Genomic DNA, 13,187 nt, shown 5'->3' with positions numbered 1-13,187 from the left:
ATTAACAAAGTAATACTCTCCAAACCACAAGAGAGAATACTGTATATACATTACCACAAAATTCTTGTTCCATTTCCAGTTAAGTATAATTTTTTATATTTTTTTTAGTGTATATATAATTTAGTTCTGTAGTACATCATGAAAGAAACTATGTTTTGAATAATGCCCCATTTTATTGTAGCAGCACAAGCTGCATAGAAAAAATTAAAATCTACAAAATAAATAATTATATATATATATATATATATATATATATATATATATATATATATATATATATATATATATATATATATATATATATATGTCGTACCTAGTAGCCAGAACGCACTTCTCAGCCTACTATGCAAGGCCAGATTTGCCTATTAAGCCAAGTTTTCATGAAATAATTGTTTTTCGACTACCTACCCTACCTAACCAAACCTAACCTAGCTTTTTCGGCTACCTAACCTAACCTAACCTATAAAGATAGGTTAGGTTAGGTTAGGTAGGGTTGGTTAGGTTCGGTCATATATCTACGTTAATTTTAACACCAATAAAAAAAATTGACCTCATACATAATGAAATGGGTAGCTTTATCATTTCATAAGAAAAAAATTAGAGAAAATATATTAATTCAGGAAAACTTGGCTTATTAGGCAAATCGGGCCTTGCATAGTAGGCTGAGAAGTGCGTTCTGGCTACTAGGTACGACATATATATATATATATATATATATATATATATATATATATATATATATATCGTACCTAGTAGCCAGAACGCACTTCTCAGCCTACTATGCAAGGCCCGATTTGCCTAATAAGCCAAGTTTTCCTGAAATAGTATATTTTCTCTAATTTTTTTCTTATGAAATGATAAAGCTACCCATTTCATTATGTATGAGGTCAATTTTTTTTATTGTAGTTAAAATTAACGTAGATATATGACCGAACCTAACCAACCCTACCTAACCTAACCTAACCTATCTTCATAGGTTAGGTTAGGTTAGGTTAGGTTAGGTTAGGTAGCCGAAAAAGTTAGGTTAGGTTAGGTAGCCGAAAAAGTTAGGTTAGGTTAGGTAGGTTAGGTAGTCGAAAAACAATTAATTCATGAAAACTTGGCTTATTAGGCAAATTGGGCCTTGCATAGTAGGCTGAGAAGTGAGTTCTGGCTACTAGGTACGACATATATATATATATATATATATATATATATATATATATATATATATATATATATATATATATATATATATATATATATATATATATATATATATATATATATATATATATATATATATATGTCATACCAAATTGCCAGAGTTGCCTAACAAGCTGTATTTTCTTGAAATATTTAATGTCAAATATTTTGTCTTATGGAATTATAAACAAAAATGTTATATAATCTATGATTGTGATTTTTTTTAGTTAAAAACTAACAAATTTTACAAAACCTACCCAAACTGAACCTAACCTATCCTAACATAACAGTTATTAATTCATGTTCTTAATACATCTTTGTGGATATTGTGGATAAGAATGAACCAATTTGGAAACATTTGAAAATAACAAAAATTGTTCTGTTAAAGAAATTAGGCCAAGTAATGCAGTTTTGGCTATTAGGTATGATATACATACATACACATTATACACATATATATATATATATATATATATATATATATATATACAGTATATATATAATATATAAATGCTATCTATTTTGGCTTATCTGAATACTTATATGTAAAAAATATTAGCTTATTATTGAACATGGAAGAAAAAACAACTGCTAAGATTAAAGAGTATTTACAAATGTTTTAAAATATTCAACCTTCTCATCGCTTTGTATACTTGTCAATATATTCCCTAACTTTCCGTCTAAAAGATTCCTTGTCTTGTTGATAATGTTCTGCAGCTTCTATGTTCAGAGGGTCATCAAAGTTCAACAAGTCCTGGATGGAAACAAATATGACTATCATTAACAGCTAAATCATTGTTACTGAATTCTAATGCCAGTTGTTACAATAACAATTTATGTGTTGAATGTAATGAAATACTCTGGCTTATACACTATTTAACTGAACCTTAGACTTCCACAGCAGGCCTCCAAGACCATGTCACTTACCACAAAACCACCACGGCCAGAATCCAGATCTATTTTCAAGGCAAAAAGCAGTCTGGGGGATCAGATATCAACCCCAAACCAGGGTAATACCTACCAGAGAGCATAGGCACAGTAAAATATGCATCTACTTAAATGAAAAGTAATCTCTCGTTAAACAAGGCAAATGACTACCGACATGCGAAAACTACCCTAGCTGCAGGAATTTAAAGCTTAAATTCCATTTTTGATGGGCTTCCATTAAATTGAAAGCCCATCGAAAATGATAGTTTATTTACCTCCAACACTTTATTTATGAGAGGGCTTCCTCTGGAGCTCTTCTAGCTTACAATGTAGCCTCAAGAGGCTGTTGAAAAGTAAAATTAGCAGAACAGAACAGTCAGCTTGAGTTTATCATGGAAAAAACACTGGAAAAGAGGGCCTGAGCCAAAGAATAATAACTGGTGGCATATTGGTAGTATATTTGCCCTGTGCTTCATGAGCAATTTGGCTTATACAGTATTTCTATTCTGGACAGGGAGGATTGACTAGACAACAATCCTTAACTGTTCACCTCTGTTCACCCAGCAGTAAATGGGTACCTAGTTGTTAACCGATTGGCAACTCGTGTTCCAGGGGGAACTAATGGGTAAGGCTTACCATGAGCCTTACCCATTAGTAAAGGAAAGGTAGGGAAAGCTCTCAATCTGCTAACATGAGTCAGAAGTCATCTGTTTCTGTACCCATCTGTGAAGAAAAAAAATAAAAAGGGTGTGCACAATACTCCCTGGTATACAATGAGGCCAAGGAATGTTCATTTAATAATAGGAAGCTAACACTCATAGAATGCCAAAAAGCCCTGAGCCCAGATATTAATCATGGATATATGGGCCAAGTGCAATGATATACAACTGATTACTTGAACTGAGCTGCTGTACAGATCTATGACTTGGGAGAGGAAAAGGGAGCAAGAGAAACAGGGCTAACTAACAATGCATCACCCACCAGAATGCATGTTGCATGCAAGTAATGTCATACTGCAACCATAAGACAATGTGTATGCTTTACAGTACTCCAAAGTGTATGACTTGTCCTTTTAGGTGGTGATTTTTTCCCAGTGTTGCTTTTACAACTGTAGATATTACTACAATGGGGCCTCGACTTACGATGCTAATCCGTTCCCAGAGACGGATTGTAAGTCGAAGCGATTTTTCCCATAAGAAATAAAGGGAATTGAATTAATCCATTCCCCACCCTCCAAAATATTAACATACAAATACATTTTATACTGAATACAATGTTTTTTTCTAACTACAATACAGTACCTAAGTTTATCTTACCTTTATGGAGGGCTCTTGATGGCATATGGAAAATGGTGATGAGGGGGGAGGAGGAGAGTTGTTACTGTTTGGAAGGGGAGTCCCCTTCCATTATCACATCAGGCAGTGATGTTTTCTCTGGGGTACTCTTTCTCCTACGTTTTGCCTGAATACCACTAGGACCTGGTTGTGGTTCAGTGCTTGTTTGTCTCGCTACAAATTTGTCAAGAGACATTTGTTTTTCCCTTCGTTTTAACATTTGTCTGTAATGATGCATCACTTTAGCACCCATAATGTCCTTTTTCTTAGCCATTATGGTGGATATCGTTGACTGAGATTTGTTGTACTGCCTAGCCAGTTCAAAAACTCGCACACCATCTTCATATTTACGAATGATCCCTTGTTTCTGCTCTATGGTCATTCTTACATGGGATCTCATATGTTGAGCCTTACCACTGACTTTCCTGGGGCTCATGGTGTGATATATAATAATTACTTTAACCTTCAAACCACGCATATCATATATAAATGATATCAGTGACAAAACCGAAACCGCGCAAATCATTTATATACGATTTCGTGTCTAGCGCTATAATTTAAACGCCCCGCCTGGGATAGGGGCAGCTATAGTACAGCCACGACCGATAGTTGCCAGATGCCACCTAGAAAAAAAATCCAGGCCAACATTCTTGGGTGTTACAGCGTCAGTATTGAGGAAGCCACCAAGGCTGGCGCATGCAGCACGAGCTCACAGCACCGCTGTTCAGCTTGTGACCACAGCATCGCCTACAAATGCCAAAATATATTTGATACTGCTATTATTTAGCAGTGATAGTATTACTGAAGCCCCCTGACTGTGATAAAACTGACCAGGATTCTGATAATAGCAGGATTGTGGTGAAATTTAGCGTTGTGCTCCATGGAGGGAGGAGTATGCTGTGGAGGGAGGGTTGTGGCGTCGTCTTCTGACTGTATGTGGCCACCATTTATTGACTGCACTCACCATACCAGCTTAGTGGTTCACTATGGTGAACACAAATGTAGATACTTATATATAACGTGTGTATAGTGTGAGATAACAGCAAGAGGAGAAGGTTGGGGGCCGCCATTTTGGTGTGGGAGGAGCGTCGTCTGCACGACTTGGCATGTTGTTTACTGATGGCTACTATGGTCTTTGGGCACCATACCAGCTTATTTGTACAGGTATGGTGAATAAAACAGGTAGATACTTATATATAATGTGTGTATATAGCGTAATAACACCACAAACAATATTGTTGTAGGAGAAATGTTAGTGCATCTGGCCTTGAGGGCGGCCGCCGATCAGCTGACTGTGTGAGTAGCTACGTCTTTGTGCCTTTACTCACCATACAAGCTTAGATGTACAGTTATGGTGAACAAAACATGTAAATACGTATATATAACGTCTGTGTATAGTGAATAAATGCAAAAACACTATTGTGGGAGGAGAATGAGGGCAAGTGAGGTGGTGTTGAGGGAGGGAGTGGCAGTGAGTGGCTCGCTGGTGTTTGGCGGTCACTCCTCGTTGCTTTTTGACTCATAAGACCAACTAAGTAGTTCGTTATGGTGAACAAAACATGCAGATACTTATATATAACCTGTGTATATAGTGTAACAACAGCAAAACTATTTGTTTATTGTTTTATGAACATAATAATTGAATCACTAATATGCACACCATAATTTTGAGTACAGCGATGGTTCACACATTTTATTATATAAATATACCACAATTCACTGTATGGAATAATAATACTGCAAAAAAACTAAGAAAAAATAAATCAGAGACATTGAAATAATTACGTAATAATATATTTGTGGCAACTGCCGTCTGATAGCTCGGGCGGAGTAGACCTCGTCTGGCGAAGGCTCTGCCAACGCCCCTTTTTTGCCACACTTCCCTACCCTATTGCGGCTAAAATATGCCCCCTACGATTTTTTTGTTATTTTTTCCGTGATCAGGGAACAAAAATGAACACTTCTATAAGACGAAAGAATTTTTTGGATTTTTTTTTTGTTGTGTCTGTGGGTGTGAATTCCATTAGAGCCCCTAGCAGTTTGAGGGTTAATGTTCAAAATGCAAAAAATCACCACAAACGCAGAATTTCTTATAGGCGCGATTGTCACTAAGTGGGCAGCTGTAGGCAGGTTGGACTGGGTGACCGGGAATCACGCGCTCGGTCGACCAGAACATGTACCAACAAATATCGGAAGTCGACGACACCATTGGATGTCGAGTCGCATTTTTCGATGAAATTTACATGGTAACTCAAAATTATCGTAAGCAGAGGCAATCGTAAGTCGAGATGCCACTGTACAGTACTTTTATTTGTTTTCCTCACTCTTTCATCTGTTGCCTTACTATCCCCTTTATAATTGATCAATTCACTTATTATTTCTACTAGGAAGTACAGTATTTCTATGTCCACACATGTAGTTACTTTGCCTCTTTAATCTTTAACTGTTATAATGTTGTTCTATTTTTGCTTAGTGTTGTGATTTTAAACTTCAAGAATAATTTCCTCCACACATGGTTAAGTAGATGAAACTAGTGAGTACTGCTTCAAGACCCTGTGGTTTTCCAGTTTCATGGCTTTGTCTATATTTTATTTATCTTGCTGTTTGTAATGTTTTAGCATGCCCTCCTTTCTGGAGGCCTTTCTAGGTAAAGGAAATCTACCATCTCCTGCTCCTTGGTGGGCAGGCAGGTTTTTGATCTTGGATATCCCATAGGCTCGTGTGACTCACATGGGCCTAGCATGGATTGAATTGGGTGGAGAGTGCCAGGAAACAAGAATCAAGAAGCCATCAAGGACCCACCAGGAAGAGGAGTTTCATTACATTCAGAACTGGGTTTTTCGTATGCTGAGAGATGATGCCTAATTTATTTTATGTTCATTAGAAGGGAAAATATGCAGAAGATAGAAGGAAAAGAAAAGGTATGATCACCTATTTCAAATTAATGACAGGAATTGATAAAGGAGGATTTTTTTTAAATATGCAACTTTAAAAAACCCACCGTTGGATGTAATGAAACGCCATTTTTGGGGTGAGCCCCAGAGACTCCCTGAAGCTATCCAAACTGATATGTTTTATATTAGTTTGGGGGTCATCAGTTACAGGAGTTCTTGCCTACCGGGGACCACGTGGCAGAACCTGACCCCCCTCAGAAGCGCAGGGAGCAATGGCCATATGAGCACTTTACATTTAAAGTATGTCATGTCTGCCATCAACCAAGGAAAGCACCCAGAAAGATGGGGGTTTTGATACAAACCTGGTGACAATTGCAACCTATGTTTAAACAGAGTCAAAGAACTTCCCCAAAAGAAAATAAATAAACAAGCAAATTGTCATTCAACTAGTGCGCCAGTTCAGGTGAGCCAGCAGCTCACCATTCCAGTTCATAGAATAATGAAAATCACTGACCAGAGGAAGGGAGGTTGTCAGGGAGCCTCCGGGGCTCACCCAGAAAATAGAGTTTCATTACATTCAATGCTCGTTATCCGAAGGACCTACCCGGGAGGCGGTAGAACCAAAGGTCTCACGACAAAGATGAGACAACAGGCCGCGACAGACGTCCCAAAGCAACACAAAGCTGGAGAGGGCCCGAAACATTGACAAGGCATCTGGTGGCCAGGACCCTATTCGATTTCCGAAACCCTCACGCTCGAATGTCAACCCAAGACATTCCCAAATACAGCCGCTAGAGCAGCATATTTCCTAATATCAGGGCATGAGGGGTGGACCGCAGGCTGGCTAGACCTGATAACCCTACGAACAACCTGAGACACACGAGCCCTGGAACAAAGAACCAGGGAAACTGGAGCAACTCAGAGCACATCCAGTGTCACTGAATCAGTGGCCCGCACGTAGCAACATAAAGCCGCAACCGGACACCAGACCAGACAAGAGGAATGTAGTATGACAGGCCATCTGCCAGGACGTTGGATACTCCCTGAAAGTGAACAGCGCGAAGAACGAAACCAAAAGAACTCGGCAGAGAGCCACCTGAAGCGATCAGCTCCAAAGAACCACAGACCACAGACTCCCCCCGGTGGAGACAATGAACCCCCAGGGAGCAATCCAAATGAAACCGGATCCCGAATCCGCCACAGCGCCTGCGACACAGCCGCAAACCCACACACTGAGCCATGAGCCCAATGGAAGTATAGAGCCCAATGGGCCTGGCCGGCCTAGTGAGCGCGGGTCATGAAGCCCCAGCCAAGAGACAAGGCGTCCGTGAACACATTGAGCGACGAACGGGGAAGGCACCATGGCACCAAACCCTGAACACCCTGAAGAGGAAGACGGAGATGCAGCAACTGACACAAGGATCCCAGGGAAGAGCCCAACAGACTTGAGAACGGCGAAAGGGGCTGCCCCAAGGATACCAGAACAGCCTCCGAAGCCAAACCCTGCCCAGCGGGTAAACCAGCATGGCAAAGGACAGGCTCCCACACACTGCACAAGCAACTGCCTAGAGACACTGGGCCCCCCTCAACAACAGCTGAACACAAGACAGCAGCCAAAGCAAAGCCACAGGAGGGAGAGAGATGGACAATATCTGACATCCCCACCAGCCCAGCCAAGTCCAAAGCTGGGAAGGAACCCACTGGGACTTCCTCTAACACACCAGGAACCCAAGCCTGGAAAGCTGGAAAGAACCTGAACCCTGGCTAGCAAACAAGAAGACCGAGAGGGAGCCCACACCAACCAGCCATCAATGTAGTCCGCCAGCCAGGAAGGCACCGGAACCTTGAAACGTCCCCTATCAGGGTAAGAGGAACTGAACCCAAACAAAACAGGAGCCCAGCACAAAGGTGAACCAGGTCTCACTGGAGGCATGCACCAAAAGCCCCTCAACCCCTTCCCCCAGGGGAATCAGAGAGGACAAAAACCTCAGAGACGACGAATTAGAGAAACACCAGGGCACCTGGTAATGAATTTGGGGGAAGCCCTACCTACCACAGCTGCCGGTGGAAAAATGCACCAGGTGAATGAAAAGTTTCTGTAGTTGTCCATAAAAGTATTATTGTAGATCAATAATATAAGACCATGACAAAAGCCCCCACAGCATGGAAGCCAAATGAGCATACAGGGCAAGGCCACCAGGCACAAACCCAGTGCCCATAAGAAAACAATCCAATGACAACAGTCTGTAAACAAAAGACTGAGAGACATGATCACCACCCAAAAGTCCCCAGGGGAATAAACAGGGTAGGACGCCATGAATATAAAGAAACAAGACCCAGAATGTCAAGCTGCAGCTGGAGCGAATCCATGGGCAGACCCACTTAAAAGAATGCACCGGAGGAGAGGCATCCGGAAGAAAGAATGGGTGGAAAGCAAACAACACGTACCAAAAGGAAGAAAAGTAATCCCAAGAAAATAAAACTTCCTGAAGAGAAAATTAAGTTGTACGTGTCATTGCAGACAAGACAGGCCAGGAAAATATGAATGACTCATGATAAGTAGAACACTTGGAAAGGGACACTGGAGGCAACAGAGTACCCAGAGGAGCCCCATAGACAAGAACGTGCCCAGAGGCAGAGGAGGAAGGAAAGGGAAAGCAGGAGACAGGGTTGAGGTGAAGGCTACAAACAAAGAACCACAGAAGCTCCAAAAGCACAAAAACCTGAACCCCCTGGAAAAACACAGGCGAGAGACGGGCCCGAAGAGCTGACGTGCAAAGGCATTCGACAAATGTGATCATGGAGTGGTTGCACACAAAATGAGGTCAATGGGAATAACTGGTAAAGTAGGACGCTGGATACTTAATTTCCTGTCGAACAGAACACAAAGAGTAACAGTCAATCAAATAAAATCAAGTCCAAGTGCAGTTAAAAGCTCTGTAGCTCAAGGTACAGTCCTTACACCACTGCTGTTCCTTATTCTCATATCAGATATAGATAAAAATACAAGTCACAGCTTCGTGTCATCCTTTGCAGATGACACAAAAATCAGCATGAAAATTACCTCTGCTGAAGATATGGAAAAATTGCAAGCAGATATCAACAAAGTTTTCGATTGGGCAGCAGAAAATAACATGATGTTTAACAGAGATAAATTCCAGGTACTCAAGTACGGCATAAATGAGGACCTGAAACATAATACAAGGTACAAAACACAATCGAATCTGCCCATAATAGGTAAACAACATGTCAAGGATTTGGGAATAATGATGTCCGACGATCTAACGTTTAGGGAGCATAACCAAGCAAATACTGCCTCAGCCAGAAAAATGATAGGATGGATTACGAGAACTTTCAAATCCAGGGATCCCATCATGATGGTTATACTCTTTAAGTCACTTGTGTTGTCCCGTCTCGAGTACTGCTCAGTACTCACTTCCCCCTTCAGAACAGGAGAGATTGCTGAAATAGAGGGAATACAGAGAACATATACGGCACGCATAGACGCAATAAAGCACCTAAATTATTGGGATCGTCTCAAAGATCTCCAAATGTACTCACTAGAAAGGAGACGAGAGAGATACCAAATAATATACACGTAGAAAATACTGGAAGACCAGGTCCCTAATCTACACAGTAAAATAACAACGTACTGGAGTGAACGGTATGGAAAAAAATGCAGAATAGAACCAGTGAAGAACAGAGGTGCCATAGGCACAATCAGAGAACACTGTATAAACATCAGAGGTCCGCGGTTGTTCAAAGTCCTCCCAGCGAGCATAAGAAATATTGCCGTAACAACCGTGGACATCTTCAAGAGAAAACTAGACTGTTTTCTAAAAGAAGTTCCGGACCAACCGTGCTGTGGTGGGTATGTGGGCATGCGGGCTGCTCCAAGCAACAGCCTGGTGGACCAAACTCTCACAAGTCAAGCCTGACCTCGGGCCGGGCTTGGGGAGTAGAAAAACTCCCAGAACCCCATCAAGCAGGTATCAAGCAGGTGCGACCCCCTGCAAGCACAAGAGGAGCACAGCGAGATAAGTACAAACTTACCAAAACAACCAACTACACCTCAGCAAGGATGCAAGAAAACAGAGCAATCCATGCACTTGACACCCACAGCTACCAGGGGGGGATGGCCCTTGATAGCTGAGTGGACAGCGCTTGGGACTCTTTTAATCCTATGGCCAGGGGTTTGATCCCCAATTACGGCAGAAACAAATGGAAAGTTTCTTTAACCCTGATGCCCCGTTACCTAGCAGTAAATAGGTACCTGGGAGTTAGATAGCAGTTACGGGCCGTTACAGTCTCGGTCTCTTTGCCTCTCTCTCGGCCTCTCTCTCTCTCTCTCGGCCTCTCTCGGTCTCTCTCTCGGTCTCTCTCTCGGTCTCTCTCTCGGCCCCTCTCGGTCTCTCTCTCGGTCTCTCTCTCGGTCTCTCTCTCGGCCCCTCTCGGTCTCTCTCTCGGCCCCTCTCGGTCTCTCTCTCGGCCCCTCTCGGTCTCTCTCTCGGCCCCTCTCGGTCTCTCTCTCGGCCCCTCTCGGTCTCTCTCTCTCTCTCGGTCTCTCTCTCTCTCTCTCCCTCTCTCGGTCTCTCTCTCTCTCTCTCTCTCTCGGTCTCTCTCTCTCTCTCGGTCTCTCTCTCTCTCTCGGTCTCTCTCTCTCTCTCGGTCTCTCTCTCTCTCTCGGTCTCTCTCTCTCTCTCGGTCTCTCTCTCTCTCTCGGTCTCTCTCTCTCTCTCGGTCTCTCTCTCTCTCTCGGTCTCTCTCTCTCTCTCGGTCTCTCTCTCTCTCTCGGTCTCTCTCTCTCTCTCGGTCTCTCTCTCTCTCTCGGTCTCTCTCTCTCTCTCTGTCTCTCTCTCTCTGTCTCTCTCTCTCTGTCTCTCTCTCTCTGTCTCTCTCTCTCTGTCTCTCTCTCTCTGTCTCTCTCTCTCTGTGTCTCTCTCTCTGTGTCTCTCTCTGTCTCTGTTACGGACCTGAGCCCAGCGTCGTAGCACGAAGCTGTGATGACCACGCCATCTGTGAGTCAGCTCCCGAAACCCCCTCCAAATGGACGACGCCATCTAGCGAAGGCGGGATATACCGGCCACAGGGGCTGGTTTCCCTGTCTTAATCTGCTCGTGACATAGCCGCTGCTGACCTCTGGTGAGGTGGCGCTTAGACAACAACGCCATCTATGGAGTGGATAGGTGGACGTTTGTGTCTAAGCCTGTAAGTGAGGTGCCCTAGTGTCCCTAGTACTAATGACGTGTCTGATTACAGAGTCGACCTGGGACTGCTGTATCGGACGATGGGGCAGTCTACCCAAGGCAGCCAAGGTCTCTCCCCGTGTTTGCTGCAGAAGCTGTGAGTCACCCCCGGACGAACACTGTTGAGTGTGTGAGCCTGCCTGTGACGTGGCAGTACCAGGAATCGTTTTATCTGGGGGCTGGCTGGTGGAAGAGACTAGCCACTGTGGTGCGGACAGAGGAGAGTGATCTGCGGAATCACACGAGGCTCCTGCCTAGGGCTCGCAACCCTAGTATCGGTCGTGGAGTGGCCTACACAGCGGAGCTGATCGGAACCTGCCAGCTACAGGCTGGATTTGTGGTTGAAGGCCTCCACGATGGTGCACCCAGTGGGACTGTGATTTGGCTGGCCTGTGGCCGGGGTAGATTCGCCGAGAGAATCAGAGGATTCATCGTGGGCCACTAAGAAGAGAACCAGGGCTACTCATCGTGAGCACCGTGGAGCATCCTGTGTCTTCAGAGGAAGACTAATTTGTATATAATAAGTGTAGTTATAGCAACCCCGCGTGTGACTGTGATATATTTATGGTGGTGGTAGCAATATATATACAAAAGCAGTGCATTTGTATCCCTTCCCCTTTAATTTAACTTGCGTTACGGAACGCACCCCTTGAAAGCCATTACTAACTTGGGGCCGGATACCCAAACTTTAATAACATCAGAGAAGAACCCGGTTGCGACCCAATAGGGCCGTAACAGTCTCTCTCTGTCTCTCTCTATGTCTCTCTCGGTCTCTCTCGGTCTCTCTATGTCTCTCTATGTCTCTCTTTGTCTCTCTTTGTCTCTGTCTCTCTTTGTCTCTCTTTGTCTCTCTATGTCTCTCTCGGTCTCTCTATGTCTCTCTCGGTCTCTCTATGTCTCTCTCGGTCTCTCTATGTCTCTCTCGGTCTCTCAATGTCTCTCTCGGTCTCTCTATGTCTCTCTCGGTCTCTCTCGGTCTCTCTATGTCTCTCTCGGTCTCTCTATGTCTCTCTCGGTCTCTCTCGGTCTCTCTCGGTCTCTCTCGGTCTCTCTCGGTCTCTCTCGGTCTCTCTCGGTCTCTCTATGTCTCTCTCGGTCTCTCTATGTCTCTCTCGGTCTCTCTCGGTCTCTCTATGTCTCTCTATGTCTCTCTCGGTCTCTCTATGTCTCTCTCGGTCTCTCTATGTCTCTCTCGGTCTCTCTATGTCTCTCTCGGTCTCTCTATGTCTCTCTCGGTCTCTCTATGTCTCTCTCGGTCTCTCTATGTCTCTCTCGGTCTCTCTATGTCTCTCTCGGTCTCTCTATGTCTCTCTCGGTCTCTCTATGTCTCTCTCGGTCTCTCTATGTCTCTCTCGGTCTCTCTATGTCTCTCTCGGTCTCTCTATGTCTCTCTCGGTCTCTCTATGTCTCTCTCGGTCTCTCTATGTCTCTCTCGGTCTCTCTATGTCTTTCGGTCTCTCTATGTCTTTCGGTCTCTCTATGTCTTTCGGTCTCTCTATGTCTTTCGGTCTCTCTATGTCTTTCGGTCTCTCTATGTCTTTCGGTCTCTCTATGTCTTTCGGTCTCTCTATGTCTTTCGGTCTCTCTATGTCTTTCGGTCT

The 13,187-nt window shown here is 43.5% G+C and overlaps 1 protein-coding gene across 4 annotated transcripts in view; it reads right to left on the bottom strand.

Annotated features, from left to right (window-relative positions):
- Positions 1-1,781: 1,781 nt before the first annotated feature.
- The window catches only part of LOC123759084 (NEDD8-conjugating enzyme UBE2F), a 50,276-nt gene continuing 38,870 nt past the window's right edge, over positions 1,782-13,187 (bottom strand). For all 4 annotated transcript variants that reach the window (XM_045743924.2, XM_069324921.1, XM_045743925.2 and 1 more), the window contains exon 5: positions 1,782-1,939. In XM_045743924.2, coding sequence (XP_045599880.1) covers positions 1,823-1,939 — 117 coding nt within the window. In that variant the 3' untranslated portion in view covers positions 1,782-1,822. The remainder of the gene's footprint in view (positions 1,940-13,187) is intronic.

The sequence above is a fragment of the Procambarus clarkii genome, chromosome 15 (genome assembly GCF_040958095.1).
Source record: "Procambarus clarkii isolate CNS0578487 chromosome 15, FALCON_Pclarkii_2.0, whole genome shotgun sequence".
Taxonomy (NCBI): domain Eukaryota; kingdom Metazoa; phylum Arthropoda; class Malacostraca; order Decapoda; family Cambaridae; genus Procambarus; species Procambarus clarkii.
The sequence above is the reverse complement of the archived record's forward strand: the minus strand, read 5'-3'. Positions and strand labels throughout refer to the sequence as shown.